Source organism: Zerene cesonia, chromosome 19 (genome assembly GCF_012273895.1).
Source record: "Zerene cesonia ecotype Mississippi chromosome 19, Zerene_cesonia_1.1, whole genome shotgun sequence".
NCBI lineage: Eukaryota > Metazoa > Arthropoda > Insecta > Lepidoptera > Pieridae > Zerene > Zerene cesonia.
Window position 1 is genome coordinate 9,576,006 of NC_052120.1, and position 17,609 is coordinate 9,593,614.

The following is a 17,609-nucleotide window of genomic DNA, read 5'->3' on the forward strand; positions in this document are numbered from 1 at the left end:
GAATTATATAACAAAATTGTAATTAATATACGGATACAGCATTTTGTAGAGAATAAGCCTTACCCTGCTATCCAACAGTTGCATTTTCTCCGTGAACTCGGGTGCTTCGACATTCTTTAGCAAAGCGTCGACGCGGGCGCTACCCACTTCACTTACATGTTTCTAAAGACAAACCATGCATCACAACAACAGTGCGGGTTAGTGTTGAATACACGTGAAACCATGAACAAATAAAGTCCGTTAGAACTTTTTCGAAATAGATTTTTTTCATCGTTTTTATGGCTTCTACCAAGAAAAAGTAAGTTTAGTACATGTTGGTTTCACGTGATACTTTGTGCACGAGTGTTTTACATAACATCAAACACAGTGCCTAGTGTCTTTATTATAGAAACCATCAATTCAGTTCAGGCAATATAAGAAATAAATTTTTTTTTTACTTCTTAAAGCCTTAACCGAAAGACAGCGAACATTTTATCAGCGATAATTTTTTCAGGGATTTTCGCTAAATAGCTTTAAATGCTTATAGATTTATCGTTGATAATATGTCCGCAATACCAGGTGCAAAAAAAAACATTGCCAACGAAAAGCATTTGATTTTACCAAACTACCACTATCTACCACTTCAAGTGTTAATATTTACACGTCTTACTTCTTGCGATAGTATATTTACTCGTTGGTTCTGTGTTTTTTCGGACCTGGCAATCTTAAAAGCTTTTGTTAATATGTCTTTGAAAAAAAAACATTATTAATATGAAACTCGCTTGATATTAAAAGTGAATGCGAGGAATTAAGTCATTAATATTAAATTTCATGTAAGAAATGATATAGATAAAAGTTCAAAATAAGTTATACCATGGATTAATATTTCAATGGTTTAGAGAAGCCTTTTCGATAATTTCAATCAGCTACAGAACTAGCACAAATTCACCATTCATCTATAATCAAAAATATTTATGATCGATTCAGACATTATTAGACAGCAAAACGAAACTACCGAAAAACTTCCCGTAAATCCATTCAAAAACGACCATCAAAAAAAAGCGCATTCACAACGCCTGCAACAGATCCGCGGCCAGGATGTTCGCGGTGGCCCTAAGTACCTGGTCTATCAGGTCTTCAAGTCTCGCCCTCACGTGCAGCTCCCGCGGGGGGATAGGGAGGGGAGCGGTGTCCGCGGGGGAGGAGGGGCGGGACACGGATGCTGCGGCCGCTGAGCACGCCGCTACGGCCGCTGACAGCCGGCTCTTCTCGGTTTGGAGACGGTTGTGAAGGCCCTGGTGGAATAATCCGATGAAACATGAAAAATGGGTAACTGCTGTTATCAGATTAGACATTAGAGAGAACAACTAGAGTTTCCACCTAGGAACTGCATTCAGAAATGGTGGTAAATTATTTCTTTAATGTATTACGGTGATTCAATAGTGAGCCAATGTAGACTACTTTGAGTGGAATGAAATAATGTTTGAGTTTGAATTTGATACACAAAAGAATAATCATTTATTGCTAAACAAATACCTAAGTTTATAGATTCCTTACATAATACGTAATGATACTTACTCTAGCCTTCTCCAGTAAGTCACGTCCATGCGCCAGTCCATCGACAGGCACATCCAGCTCTGTAATCGCCGGTTCGCATTCGTCCAAGTTATTCAAAATGCTCTCCAAAGTGTCTTCGTATTCCTTGAATTTCGCCAACCCCTCTCTTAATCTACGTTCAATCTGTAGAGCAGTGGCCAATAAGCTCTTGTGACTATCATTCACGTTCTTTAGCTGTTTTCCAACCGTGTCTCTTATTGAAGGCGTTGTAGCTTCATATCTTTCTATTTGAGCTCGGCCTTTAGCTTCTAGATCATCAAGAGTCGATTGATACTTCTGAATATCATCCAGTAATACTGCGTGTTGAGCCAATTGCTCTTCTGTTTGCTCTCTGTTTGAGATGTAAAGAGAATTGTGTGCCATAAGCTGGAAGGAAATTTGCAGCAGCCATTTCTCAGTATCTTGTAGGGATTGATGGTAGTGATTGTAATCTTTAATTTCAGATTCCAATTCCGCTTTCTTAGCAGCGCACTTCGCTCTCAATGCATTGCATTTCTGTTCGATTTCAACGACAGCCTCTTTGACTGCCGGCTTTCTTGCCCAACTGCTTAATTGATTGGCTTCGCATCTAATGCGATCTAGTTCAGGCATCTTGTTATCTATCTCTTCTTCAATATGTTTATATTTCTCTAGAAGCGTTTTCATTTCCCCTAATTCACCACCGGTTGGGGGAACTTTGTCAAGATTTTGTTCGGTATCTTTAATCCATTGGTTCATCTTGTTCTTAGAATCTTCGAAGTCTTCCCACTTGCAAATGGCTGCTTTCAGTTGTGCTGTTATTGAATTCAAATCGATCTTGAGTTGATCCCAGCTTTCTTGTAAGACTTTAACGTCGTTTCTTAAGGCGTCTTGTTCTTCAGGTGGTGTGTTGTTTAGAGCCTTTTTGAATGCTTCTTGTAAAACAACTAATAAGTGATGCCCTTCAGTCATTCTGTTACTGACAAGTTTGACAGTATCGAGTTTATCTTTAGTTGTTTCGATATCACCTACGCCTATTGAATCATGGACTGTACCGTGGGCAGTCTCCAACCATTGCTGTAAGTCTTCTTTAGCCTTAATGAACTCAGTATGGTCAGATAGGTTCTTTTCACCGTTAGATACAAGACCTTGTATCTTCGTCAAGAGAGACGTGTACTCAGTCTGTAGGTTAACAGTTTTATCGCGAACCCAAGCGCAAGCGCTGAGCTCCATAAGATTTTCACATCTATCGTTGAGTTCTTCTAGAACGTGTTTATTAGCTAACGCCTGAGCCAGTAAATCCTGTTGGAAAATAAACAAAAATAACAAAAATTCAGTAACAAGAAATAAAAGTTAATGAATACTTCAAGATTGACTATGTGATATGATATGGAATACTTACGCGACACTTTTCAAGGTATTCCGGTGTGATTTTGTCGACCTTTTGCACTGTACTCAATTTGCCATCAAATTCTTTCACCCATTTGGTCATCTTTTCGGAAGTTTCTAAGAAGTCTGACCAGGCAGAAATACATTTTTCTAGTAATTTCTTTGTGTCTTTGCAGATCTGTTGCAAGTTCTCCCATTCGATCTTCAACTGCTTAATTTCTTGATTGATATTGTCCTTGCCTTCGTTTCCTGTAGTTTCTAGTACAGCCTCACTGAGCGAAACAGCCTTTTCTAACAGAGCTTTGCCTTTGGGCAGAGAATTGATGATTTTGTTGACTTTCTTCAATTTCTTCTGCACCTCTTCCTTCTCGCCGTGCGAATCAGCGCATTGTTGGATTTCGATCTTACAATTACGTATCCAGTCATAGAAGTTATCGTAAGATTCTTTGTATTGAATGTGAGAGTTGACATAGTCCTCCAGTTTCTAAAAAAATAAGAGATATTTATGAGCATATGTTATGTTGAATTTTAAAGAGAAAAATAATGCAGACATACTTGAAAAAAAAAAGAATAAATAGATACTTACACCAATCATATCGTTGACAGTTTTCTTAATATCATCGTAGCGTTGAAGAGTGTCTTCAAAATCTTTAGTTTTCAATGATGCATCCTCTTGCAGTTTCTCGTTGAGTTTATTCACCAAGTCCTTGTGGGAATCGATATCCCTGTTGAATGTTTTAAATTTCTCCAACTTAGCTTTCTTCTCTGACAGGTCATTGAGGAGCGAATCGTCGGATTGAATCTTCTGATCGATATCATCCAACCATTCTACTAGAACTTTATGCACCTAAAATATAAAGGAGTAAATTTAATCATTATATTTGCCGGTGTAACTATATTCGTAAAAGTTGAATTTTTAACAATTCCCTCAACTCGGTACGGTCATACTGAACAATCTTTTTTCGATTCTATGCGTCTATACAAATATTACGAATCTGAATAGTTTGTCTGAATCATCGTATCTCAGATGCTGCAAGTACGATTTTTTAAGTCTATAAGGTGCTGCCTATAGGATTGGAGTATCAATGAATAATATAATGAAACTTACCTTTGTAATATCGTCAAACTGAGCTGCTCTGTTGGTCAACTTATTGCGAACATCCTGCAAGTCTGCAATGAGCTTATCAAACTCTTGTTTCAAATTATCCGTGTCCTCTTGAATCTTTGCAGCGCCAGCCTGTTCGGTGTTCATGATCACCTTTTCTTTCAATTCGAGTAAATATCTCAGTTTATTTTGTCCCTGTTCTAGGGATTGACGCAGGAGTTTCACGGTGTTGAGTTTGTTATTGACCTCTTGTAAAGTGTTTGGTATTTGGGCACATTGGTTCAACTTCTCCCGAGTTCTATCGAGCCAATCTTGACATTCACCATAGAGAGCGTTGTGTTGTTGGTGTTCCTTGAAATAAAAAGGGCGTTGCTTTATTATGTGTAAAAACCAAAGCTTATCCAACACATATCTCAGAATCGATAAAAGATCGAGTGAATATAAATCCAACCCTACCCAGCTACCAACAGAATCCTATCTACAAATGGGAACAGATTTTTTGTTGAAAATTTTAAGAGAAAAGTGATTTTTAGAGATGCATAATTACATTTTCAAACAACAACTTACTTGGTAGTGCAATTCCAAACGTTTCATAACTTCCTTGGCAAGCGACAACAGCGCGTTGTACTTGGTTGTAAGTTGTGTGATGCCGTTGGAGATCCTTGTATCAGCGCATGTTTCTAATAGAGTCTGCGCGCGCATGTTCAATTTGTCCAGCTCGGCTTGCCAGTCGAACAGCGTTTGTAAATGACCCTGAAAATATGATACTTTAATATTTCCCTACATAGTTATATATATATTTGTACCGACCTTTTTGTCTATTAATGCTACATGCCACTCAATTATTCAATTCAATTTCAGTCAAGATTATGATTTCTGATGAATCAATTCCCTTTATTTCAAAAACAATATAAAATGATATGTTATACCTTTTATTCGTTTTGTTTATTATTATTTTCATAATATAATAGAATTGAACTTACTTGGAATTCCTCAAGAACAATTTTCTTTTGCTCAAGGTTATTTTGCAATTTATTGAAGGATTGTACTAGTTTCTCAGTCTTCGACAACCATTCCAGGGCTTCCTTGTAATGCTCTTCGTATTCTGTCCATTTAACGATACCACCTTCGATTAAGGCTTTAGTATTGTTTAGCTGCTCACTAAAATATTAATATATATTGCGTAAGTTTATCAAGTTTAAGAAAATTAGCAAGATATATATTATTAGAAAATATATGTTTAAATACTTACACATAAGTATCGTATTCCTCTTGCATAAGAGCCACTTCCTCTTCAATATCCTCTCTATCCTCATCATCAGCAAGCCCACAGGATATTTCCCCTTGCTCCAATGCCTTCTGTAACTTCGCTTGTCCCTCCGGTAGTTCACTTTCCAGAACTTTCAGCTGCGATATCTTACTACTTAACGACTCCTTGTCACCTGTCGCATCTGAACATTTTCCTAACCTCTCCTTAGCAGCTCTTATCCATTGGACAAAGTCGGAACCAGCATCAATGAATGCTTGATGTTGTTCCACAGTTTCTTTCTGTTTTTCGTACAAATCTTTAGCTTGTTTCGATAAGCTCTCGTATTTGCTGGTAATCTCGGATGCGGGAGCTTGTTGCATTAATTCTGAAGCCTTAGATGTAACAGACTGAATCATGGGCTCAAACGAAACGATATCCTGAACAATATTGTTTGTTTGACGTAGGGTGGCTTTTCTCTCGCCAAGGCTGAGGCCTGCCGTGAGACCCGCGAGGCGATCTTGACCCTTCTTTGATTTGGCAACTTTTTGTTCACAAACCTCTTGCAATTTTGCTTCTCTATCGGATATCCATTGCTGTAACTGGGAGTAGCTAGAACTGTAATCAGCCCATTGTAGGAGTGCCGTTTCCAGGTGAACTTTAGCGGTCGTCATTTTCTTCACAAGACGGTCCCATTCGTTTTGTAGTTCTTTGATTTCTGTGTTGATTTTATCTTTTCCATCTGATCTGGTATTTCTCAATACTTTTTCACCACTATTAATTGTAGCATGTACCAAGTTCTGTCCTTCTTCACGGCGTTTCAGTAGATCTTCAATTTGTTCTAAGCGTTTCTGTAGCGCATCTTTACTGCTATTACTTCCAGCTTCGCTACCACTACGTGTAATTTCCCAGGCGTCATCAATCCATTTCTTTGTTTTAGCGTAATTATCATCATAAGCTTGGTGTTGTTCATAATTGTTTTCAACTTTCTTTAAGACATCATTGGCCATATTGACTAGAACTTGGTATCTAGAATTCAAATGCCTGAGCTGATTATTAACGTATGTGTCCAAATGCGATGAAAGTAAACCAGCAGCCGATGCATTGAAATTATCAATATCTGATTTACCTTTATTTAACTGATCAACTATTTCTTTAACTTCATTCACTTGACCACCCTTTTCTTTTGCAGTTCCCAGTAATGCAACTTTGTGATTTTTAATGTGGATTTCTTTTTGTTGCAACCAATCTGAAAGTCTCTCGTATTCATCCTTGTACTCTCTCCATTGATTTACAATATCCTCTAATTGACTCTTTTGTTGTTTGATCTCATTAAATAGATGGTCGAAACTTTCTTTCAAGGCTTTCATTTCATTTTTAATAACTACTTGGCCATCTGGCGATGTGCTAGCAAGAACGACTTCACCAGTATGTTGCAAATGCTCTAGAAGAAGCTCTCCTTGGGCTTGTTTATTTATTAATGCGTCAAGTGGTGCTACAGAATTTTCAATGGCAAGTTTGTCACTCAAAGGTTTAGATTTTAACGATGGCACCTTTTCTCTTGCTCTACCCAGCCACTGAATAAGTTCATCGTGAGCTTCTTTGTACAGTCTGTGATCTTTATATTGTTCTTCGCGATCAGCCAGCAACTTTTTAATTTTATCGTATAATGAATCAAATTTATTTAATGTTTCTTGAGCTTTAGACGCTACTTGATTTTGTTGACCACTGGCTAACATTTCAGACGCTTTAGCTTTAAGACTGTCCACATCTAAGCGATCACACCGGGCTTTTTCTTCGACTTCTTTCAGTTTTTCAAGTTGAGCTCTTTTATCAGACATAGACCCTTCAAATGGTGTTAGTTCTGCCAGCATATTTTCTAACCAGGCATTACTCTTTTCAACGAGTTGAATTTGTTCCAAAAATCCGGCCCATTTTGTTACGGAATCGTCTAATAAATTCTTTGTTTCAATCATTCGTGACAATAATGCAGACCATTGTTCTTGTAGAGCTACTAATGCATTATTGATAGCTTCGTGTCCAGTCGGTGCGGTATTTGCCATGACATTTTGAGCTAATTCAACTAAAGATTGAACCTTTGTAAAACCTTCATCCTTTGTAAGTAATAAGTTTTGTATCAATACTAATTTTGTTTCCAGATCGTCTTGAGAACACGAGCTAAGATCAGCGCAAAAATCTAACTTATCCCTTAATTCTTCTATCCATTGAGAACATTCAGTCACGTTGCTGGAGAATTCTTGGTGCGTCTTAACATATTGTTGCCACCTGTTTGTGAGGTCCTTGACTTTTTGACACAGCGTTTGATATTTAACTGTAAGATCAGATATTTGAGATCCACGTGGGCCTAACATGCCTGTGTACAAGTGTTGCGCTCTTTCAGTTATATTATCAATTTCAAGTTCTTTTGCACGCACCTCACCTTGCAATTCTTGGAATTTGTTATACTGTTCTTGCTTTTCAGGTAAAGTTGCCTTAAGATCAACACCATGAATCTGGTTATCGGTATTTCTTATCCACGCTAAGCACTGATCTTTCATGTTTTCATATTCATTCCATTGTTGTATCTTATTTTCCAAGGATTCAATTGTCTTATTAATAAATGATACTAATCCTTCCCATTCCTGATGGGATGCATCAATTTGATTTCTTATATTTGTTTGTCCGCTGCTTATCGTACCAGGTAGAACCTTTTCTCCAATCGTACGAATTTTATCAATGCGGTTTTTCTCTTCAGGAAGTGTCATTTGTAGTGATTTTAACTTTTCACAATTGCTACTTAAAGCAACTCGTTCCAAATTGACGTCTCCCCAAAGTTGAGCTGTATTGTGTGTAGCTTCAATCCATTCTTGTAAGTCCATTACGGCTTTAGTGTATTGCTGATGATTATTAACAATAGCCTCATACTGTTCAACAAATGATTTAGCTCTTGCTAAAACAGTTTCTTGTCTTTGTTTCAATTGATTGATGTTTTTCTTTATATCTTCTGTCACATCAGGCAGATTTTGAGCTCGAAGTTCCAGTTCGGATATATGTTGTTGGTGAGACAATGCATCTTGTAAATAATCCCTGTACACATTCAACTGGTTCCTCTTTTCGTCTAACGTAGCTTTCAATTCAATTTCTTTTGGAAGATTTTTCTCGGCCAAAGCAAGCCAATCTTGTACAGTTTTCAGATTATCTTCAAATGAAGACCACTTGTTCAGTTCAGAATCCAAATCTCGTTCAGCTTTCGTAATACTATCATAAAGATTATCTACAGCTTGCTGTATATCGTGAAGTTGCTGTTCAATTATTTCTTTGCCATCTGGTGAGGTTGAAGGGTACAATTTTTCCCCTAATTCAAATGTGTTGTTCACCAGTAGAGTAGCATTACGTCGTTGACTTAATAGGTCGTTAAGACTTTCACGTTTGGCACTTATACCTTCCGGGGTATTAGATAGGCCTTTCTGACATTCATCAAATTTATGCTGAGCTGCTAGGATCCAATCAGTGCATTGTTTGTATTTCTCTTGGTAAGCATTATGATCGTTAACTGCCTGCTGACATTTCTTAACGAGTTCCTTCGCTGTAGAATGAACGGATTGGAACCGAGATGTCATTTGTTGTAGATTCATAGTAATTCTAGTATCATGACAGTTTTCGATTAGATCGCTGAACTCGTCTGTTAATTTGTCTACATCATTTTCTGCCTTTTTCAAATTGGCTGAAATTGCCTGTAAACAGAAATATTAACATGAATACAAGCAAGTTAGAAATACATTTCTTACAATTACTACTATATTAGTATACTCCTACAAGATAAAGGTTAGATAATATAAATTGAATTATTGAAACCCCATACCGTAATAATTATTAGTGTTTGACCCTCCAATATTTTATTTTTGTTTTTATTCGACAACACCAGTATTGGACAGTAAGATTAATTAGTTGACTGTTAGACTACTAAATATAATACATAATTTAGTTATATTTTGTGATATTAGATAATAATCTACTGAAAATTAGGTTTAGATCCTACGGTGCATTTATAACATTTTTTTCGCTTTTGCCCTTACTTGATCCAATGCTTCTCCCAAACTAATGACTGCACTCAAATCAGATTCACGATTATCAATCGCTTTACTCAAATCCTGTTTAAAATCATTGAAAAATTAAATCACTTACACGCTATTTGTAATATTGGGATATAAAAATAATAATAAAAACAAAATCCATACCTGATATTTATTAAGCTGGTCTATTTTTTCTTCCAGGGTAGCCTTTGGTGTATAAGTTTTGAGACTCATTTCAGTGTCGCTTAACCAGTGCTGGAGGCGGTCATTAGCGCTATCAAAGTCAATCCATTGTTGTATTTTCTCTTCAATGCCACGTTTCACATCATGAACAGTGGTCGTAAACTTTTCTAAATCAGCCTTAATTAATCCCAGTTCTCGCAACATACCATCCTTTCCACGCGGCGACAATTTGGCGCTATTGCTTTCAATTAAATCTGACAATATCTTTATTTTATTATTTCCAGATGGTATAGCATCAAGAAGTTCTTGCAATTTACCTAATTTGCTTTGTAGCGCAGCTTTATTACCCGTGAAATCTGACAGAAGATGTAGTCTATCCCACAAGTTCTTCTGATAATCTTGCAATGATTTTTGTTGATCAGTACATTGCTGATAAATTTCATAAGAGCTTTCATGTTTGTCTATAATGGCAGCAAGGCGAGTAGTGAGAGTGTTGTATCTATCCCATATTGATTGAATAATAGACGTAGTTTGATCACTTTCTCCCTGTGCTGATTGAATACTCACTGCTACAGTTTTAGCTTTATCAGTTACTGTCTCTATAACTCTTTTGTGAGAATATATTTCTTGAAGCAATGTTTTGTTTTTTAATATTTTACTCTTAATTTCTTGGGCGGAATTAAGGGTAGCCTTCTCTTCGTTATCGACAATTTTTTCTTTTTCGTCTAACCACGACAAAGTCTGTTGAAGAACATCTTGATAACTAGACCACTGTAATGTTTGTGATTCATATTCTCTTTGCTGTTGTAGAATGCTGTCATTAAACTTATCCCATCGTTCTCTAAGAGCTCTTATATCTGCTCGTATAGTTTCCCTTCCAGTAGCTGCCGTTTCTGGAAGAACTTTATCTCCCGCTGTCGTAAGTATAGTTATTTTATGCTCGCCATTATCTTTTTCTAACAAGAACACTTGCAATTTGTTTCCTTTACTTTCTATGCTGAGTTTGTCTTCTTTTGCTACCATTTGGGATAATTGTTCCTCAAGAGGTTTAAGCCATACGTCAAACTCGTTTTGCAATTGCAGGAATTTTTTATGGTCTCCAACTAATTCGGACCAATGCGTCACTATTTCCTTTGAGATTAAATGTAGTTGCTGGTACCGACTATTCACTTGCGTCACAAGTGGCTTTAGTCTTTCCACACCGCTCAGTTGTATAAGGCTGTGTGATTCATCGACAAAATTATCAATTTCTTTTTCTTTTGCATAAATAGCATTACGAAGATCAACGTATCTTTGTAATTGTGCTTCTTTTTCTTGTAATGTTGAGCAAAGTGCTTGATCACGACACTTTGATTCCATATCTTTCAGCCATTCTGAGATAGATTCAATCGATGTTTCAAAATTATTCCAAACCTTCAACGTTTGTTTTAATTTCTGTTCTGAGGCATCAATACCTTCGACTGCACTTCGCAATTGCTCTTGTAAATTATCAATTTCAGCCTTAATCGCAGCATTTCCAGCTTCGGATGTACTCTTACTTACAATAGCAAATACTGAGCGGATTTCATCAAGCTTACTTGAGCCAACTTTTTCTATTTCTTTTAGAGATAATGCAGACTGCAGCTTCCTTACAATTTCAGGTTTTTCTCCTGTCGCATTTTCGATGTCTAATAACTTTTCTGACTGGGCATTTATCCATTCTTTATATTGCTGTATAAGACGTGATAGATCTTCGTGTCTTTTGACGCAATCTTCCAGATTTTCTTGAAGATTTTGCGATTTCGTAACAATATTTTGGAATAACTGTTTGATAGATTGTAAATAAACATTTAAGGAAGCGTCATGAGTCTGGTCAACTAACTGTTGTGCTTTGTCACAAACAGATTCCACTAATTGTTGATGAGTCATAATTTCTTGATGCATTATCTTATGATTTTGTAATTGGGCTTTCTTTTCTTCGAGAGATGCCTTTAGCTCAGTATGTTTTTGCATAGCTCGCTCAACATCCTTCAGCCACTTTGTTAATTGTTCTTGTGCTAGTGAAAAATCAGAGAATTGGAGCAGACATTGATCCAACTTGTTGACCGTTTCTTGGAAGCTATCCCCGAAACTGTCCCATAATGATCTAATTTTTCGTATTTTTTGGCGAATAACTTCTCGGCCATCGGGGCTTGTGTGTGCATATAGCTTTTCACCAAGACTAAGGAACTCTTCAAAGACTGGTGTTTTCTTATTTCTCGTTTCGTATAGTTCTTTAGCTTTGTTTTGTTTTTCTTGTAACACTGCATAATCTCCTACTATTTCATTTAAGTCTTGTAATTCACCAAGCATGCCTACTAACCAATTTTCCATATCACTATATTCAGATTCAAATGTTTGATGTTCTGATACAAATACTTCATACTTGGAAATTAATTCATTTACCAAGTTATTTAGTGAGTGGAACCTGGTTGCTAACTTAGATGTTTTGTTAGTTAATTCTGATTCACTAGTAACATTTTGCGTGTCTGATAATGCTGCGAAATCAGGTTGCTTGGATTTCAATTCATTTTGTATTTCCTTAAGTCTCCGCAAGTGAGCAATTTTAGCTTCTAACGTACTTTTTAAGCTTTGATCTCGAACTTGATTTTCTTTAACTTTTAGCCACTCCTCCAGTTCATCAAGCGTTTTCTGACTTTCATTCCATTGTTTTAAGATATCTTTAAGCTTTTTATCTTGATCCTTGCATTGCTTTGCAAATTGATCCCATACCGTTTTTAATTGTTCGAACTCACTAATTAAGACAGGATGACCATTTGCACTGGTAGTTTCCAAAACTTTGTGTAATTGACTTTTAAGATGTTCTAAAGCCTTATCTAATTCCTGTGTCTTCGATGTCACCTTCTCAATTACAGCAATCTTACCATCAATGTCGTCTTTTTGTGATACAACACCATAATGTATCATGCTATTTTCAGCAACAATATGGTTGATGGAGTCTCGTGTTTCTTCGAACATTTGCACGTATTTTTCATGATCTGACACGTATTTTTCGTATGAATTTATCCTATTTTGAATCTCTTTCGACATATTAGAATATCTTTCAATAATTTTCCCTAAACTCTTCTCAGCTTCTTCGTCTGGCATTAATTTTATTTTTTCAGTAAGTTGGGAAAGCATTGATTGATGGAGGTCTACCTCTTGGTGTAATATTTTATATCCATGTAGCTGAGCTTTCTTATCGGGTAATGTTGGTGATAATTTGAACTCTCCCAATTCACTCTCTTTATCAACTACCCATTTCTGAACTTGATTAAAAGTGTCATCAAAGGATGACCGTTTATTGAGAGTAGTTTCAATGTCTTTGATAACATTGTTCAGTGAATCAACTGAATCTTCAAAGAAATCACGCAAGGCTCTTAAATCGTTTCTAATTTTTTCACGGCCTTCTGGTGTTATCCCACTAAACAAAGACTCTCCAGAGTCAATGGCACTGTTAAGCAACCTTTGTCCCACATCCTTATTTTCATTCAGTTTCTTAATTTGCTCTAAGTCAGCAACCGAGGGTTTGGAATGCTTACTCATAACTGCTAAATCTGCTATTTTAGTATTGGCATCTTGTAACCAATTTTTAAATTCAGCAGTGGATTTCTCATATTTCTCTTTGTTTTTCTTAAGATCATTTAATCTCTTAAGATGATTATCAATAAACTTCTCAACTGCTTGATACCTATTAACAAGATGGTTTATGTACTGGGAAACACGAGAATCAGGATTTTGAGATAAGACATTATCTCCAATTTGAGTCAGTCTGTTTATTTCACTTTCATAGTTTCTTATCTCATTATTTAGTGATTCTATCTGGGTGATTTTGTTATCAAGGTCACCCAAATCATTGAGATTAGCCGCTTCTAGTCGAACTTGATTCTCTTTTTCTTTAAGCCAATCTGAAACATTCTCTAACAATGTTTCATACTCTTGCCAAGCTTCGATATTGTCCTTTAATCTTTTGTTAATTTCTTCATAATTTGAATGTAATACGTCCAAGTTTTTCTGAGCTTTTTCTGTTTGTAAAGCAGCTTCTTGAGCACTAGCTGGTTCAGCGACTACACGTAAAGTGTCGCATGCTTCTTTCAATTCCACCATTTTTTTATTACATTCTTCGATACCTACTTCCACATCAGCAAGTGCTGCACTTTTTACTTCCAGATTATATTTATCACTAGTCACATCAGGCATACACCACCTGGTCTTATCGTCCAATATTTTTAAGTTTCTATTAAACATGCTGAGCTTGTCAGTAAATGATTTTTGTAAGAATGTGAGAAGAGTTGTTTCTGTTTTGTTAGCATGTGTCAAAACGCTTTCGAACCTTTTCTGGAGGTTACTTAGCTCTTTTGGTACAAGTGATTCATAAAATCCTGGATAGTTTGCATTCATCTCTGAGACATTTTGTGAAAGGTTATCAATCTCTTCACTTAGGTTTTGAAGTTCCACCTTACATAGTTGACACTTTTTCAAGCGATCTAAGATTTTGTTATTATCACCAGACATATCATCGCATTTAATTATGTCATCACGGACTTTACTTACTTTGTCAGACAAACGTTTAATGCTGTCTTTGAATTTGTTCTCTTTTGATTCAAGAGAGGAAACTGCACTTTCCAAATTTTCAGCTAGGGATTTAAGTGCTTCAAACTCATTATCTAAGTACTCAACAATGGAAGATACCTGTGAAACTGGTATACTCTTATTTAAGTTTGTTATCTGTTCACATTTGGCCATAATACTATTTTTTAAACCTAAATAAATAGGCAATTCTTCCTTATATTTCATTAAATGATTTTGGCCAAATCTAATTTCTAAATTATCACAGGCGTTGGCAAGATTTTGACCAGTTTCACTAAGCCATTGAATAACTTGGTTTTTAACATCATCGATTTGTCGCCAAACAAGAAGTTGGGATTCCAAATCTTGAATTCTTTTAATTACAGCATCGTTCACTTTTTCCCAGTGTGTTTGTGAATTAAGGAAAGCGTCTTCTAGTGGTGTTGTGTCAAATCCTCCCAAAGTTGAGGCTTGTTTTAGTACTGACTGTTTAATGACGTCCATTTGATCTAATAGTCCTTTAGATCGCTTTAGCACCTCATATGATTTTTTGGCCTTCTCCAAAGATTGTGCAGTTTGCACATAATCATTTGGTGCTTCTTTACACTCATTATATAGTTGCTCTGCACGGTTTATCTCTCTATCAAAGGCAACAGAAAAGTTTTTCAGCTCTTGCAATGTAGACGAGAGTAAAATATACTTATTTTTAGTATCACGGACGCAGTTCACTACTTGGTCCCAACTGTTATCAGCAGCCGATAAAGCATTTTGGATTGTGCCCATATTTGGTTGATCCTCTCGCATAAGATGCAATCCTTCTTCTCGCAGTTCTTTTCTCACACTTTGTTTTTCTTTCAATTCAGCATCTAAACGATCTAACTGTTCAGTCATAGCCTGTATAGTATCGTCGGTTAAAGGCACAGGTTTTTGAGCCATCTCATTCAATGATGATTGAATACCGTGCAAAACTTCCGACAAGGCCTTATGCTGCACATTAAATTTATCCCATCTGGCTCCTACTTTTTGTACTAAATCTCTCTTAGAAATAACTTGATTTAGTAAGGCATCTGCTTTAGTTTCAATTTCTTTAACTAGACTAGTAGGTGATATAAGTCTTCCAGTATTTTGGTCTGTAACTTTAATTCTCGAAGGACCATCCAATAGAGCTACATTACTCTTCCATTCTGGTATTTTGGTTACGATATTTACAAGTTCTTGACGTAAAATTTCATAGCTTTCAGGTGTCAGTTTTGGACCTTCAATTTGATATTGAATATGATTTAACTGTTGTTTATTGTCCTCGTACCAATTTAATAAATCTGACCATTTGTGTAATATACTCTTGTTTTGTTGAATGTTGCTTTCAATCATTTGGTAATGATCTGCGATGTTTGAGTAGGTGTCACTCAAAGTACGAGTTTCTTCAGGATGAGATGCCAAAGTCATGTTTTTAACTTCATTGTAAATCTCAGTAAATTCAGGTGCTTTAGCAGCATGCTCCTGGAGCAATACATGCATTGATTGTAAAGTTGGTTCTACTTTATCAGAACCAACTTGGTCATAACTCTCAGTTTTTCTTCTAAAGTCAGTTATCCAGTTATCAAAGTTATGTAATTTAGTCAAAAACTCTTGCTTAACAATTATTTTATCTGATAACTCGTTAATTCGTGCCCTTACTGTTTCAGCAAGGTTATTTGTTCGTTGTTTAATGTCAGATACTTTATTCTTCAATAAATTAGCACCTTCTGGTTGAACACTGTGACAAATATTATCGCAAGTCTGCGAAAGAGTAATGATTTTGGCTTGTTGCTGCGAAATTTCATTTCCAAAAGATTTCAATTTGTTCAGTTCACGATCGAGTTTTTCAACTTGGGGTGTTTCAATATTGATGTTACGACTGCTTAAAAGCTTTTCACCGTTCTCTATCCATGACTCGAGTTTTTCAGATTCTTTTTCAAAATTCTCCCAGTTTGAAACTAATTTGTCCAGTTTGCTATTCCATTGGTCAGCCATATCGTGGACAATAGCCCATCTAGAGTGAATAGCGTCTACTTCATCAGGCGCACTTGTTTTGCCGGACAACTGGTGACTTACACTCGACAATATTTGTAAATTCATTAACTGTTTATCGCAGTCAGTAAGCAGAGCTCTCGACTGCTGTTGCAATTGTTGAGCTTCAGGCAGTGTTGATGGTTTGGGGAAGCTACCCAACTTTAATTCTGCCTCTTCAATCCACGGTTTTATTTCTGCGACGCCCTTTTGATATTTCTGCCAACTGGCAAGGTCATGCTCGACAACCTTTGTCTGTTGTTCTGTGGACCTCTGTAAATCAGCCATCATTTTTTCTAATAACGCAATTTCTCCTTTAAGCCTGTTTGAATCTTGGACACGGTGTTCTACAGCCAATTTGGTTCCTTGTTCCGCGACATTCTTAATAATGTCCATTTTTTCTGCAATAACTTTTTGTAGAGATTGCGACTTTACGACTCGCTCTTCGGGCGTTATATTCTCGGACTGGATCTGAGATACTAATGCAGGACTCTCCTTTTTAATCCATTCACGGACACCTTCCAATTTGCGTTCAATCTTTGTCCATTCCTCATTAAACTTCTCCAGATGTACAACTTTAGTTTGTACTTCATCTTGCACGCGATCTAATTTACGCTCAATGGTTTCCAAGTCTTTTTCAATTACAGGTTTTGGTTTTTGAGATGTTAGAGATTGCAATTCAGCATAAGCTTGTTGCAATTGCGGTAATCTTTCCGTCTTAGCCTTGTCTATTTCTGCATGAATAGCTTGAGTTTCTTGAAGTTCACGGCCGATGCTAGTCACACCCAATTCCAAACCAGGGTGAGCAACATAGTTTTCGATCTTGTCAATATCCGATAACAGTTCTTCTTTTTGATATTCGTAATTAGACCATACTTTTTGTGTATCACGTAGTCTGTGAAGAAGGTCGGTATTAGATTCGTAAGCTACATTCCAGCCAGATTCAAGGTTTCTTACGTCTTCCCTTACAAACGCTGGTGCATTTGCGTCTTTAATAAGTTCCTTGCCACGTTGCAACATCGACATTACAGATGGTCGCTGTCTATCAAGCTTTTGCACAGCAGTCTGTTGTTCAAGAACTAATTGCTCAACTTGTTGCAAAGATTGTGGTTCAGGTTCAACCATAGCTTGTTTCTTAGCATGTTCTAATATACAGATAACTTCATGGACTTCTCTACGGTAAGTATAGCATCTGGTATATGTTTCAGTCTTAATCATGGTGATTTCAATGGTTGGTATAAGATTCTTGTATCTGGAAATGAGATTTTCTAGTTTAACTTGTTCCTCCTGGGCTTCTGTGTCAGAGCAGTGATTGGATAGCATGTCCAGAGTTTGAACAAGCCACTTCATGTCTTCTCTCTTGCGATCGGCTTCACGACAGATGTTCTAAAATATTAAGGAAATAACAGTTTAACATTACAAA

General features: G+C 36.5%; 1 protein-coding gene across 1 annotated transcript in view; it reads right to left on the reverse strand.

Moving 5' to 3' along the window:
* LOC119834685 (nesprin-1) overlaps positions 1-17,609 on the reverse strand; it is a 46,254-nt gene that overhangs the window by 24,768 nt on the left and 3,877 nt on the right. Inside the window, exons 8-18 of the mRNA XM_038359132.1 lie at positions 9,533-17,572; positions 9,371-9,445; positions 5,301-9,028; positions 5,032-5,209; positions 4,616-4,801; positions 4,052-4,399; positions 3,530-3,790; positions 2,957-3,427; positions 1,558-2,856; positions 1,101-1,274; positions 64-162 (exon numbers count right to left, since the gene is read on the reverse strand). Coding sequence (XP_038215060.1) covers positions 64-162; positions 1,101-1,274; positions 1,558-2,856; positions 2,957-3,427; positions 3,530-3,790; positions 4,052-4,399; positions 4,616-4,801; positions 5,032-5,209; positions 5,301-9,028; positions 9,371-9,445; positions 9,533-17,572 — 14,859 coding nt within the window. The remainder of the gene's footprint in view (positions 1-63; positions 163-1,100; positions 1,275-1,557; positions 2,857-2,956; positions 3,428-3,529; positions 3,791-4,051; positions 4,400-4,615; positions 4,802-5,031; positions 5,210-5,300; positions 9,029-9,370; positions 9,446-9,532; positions 17,573-17,609) is intronic.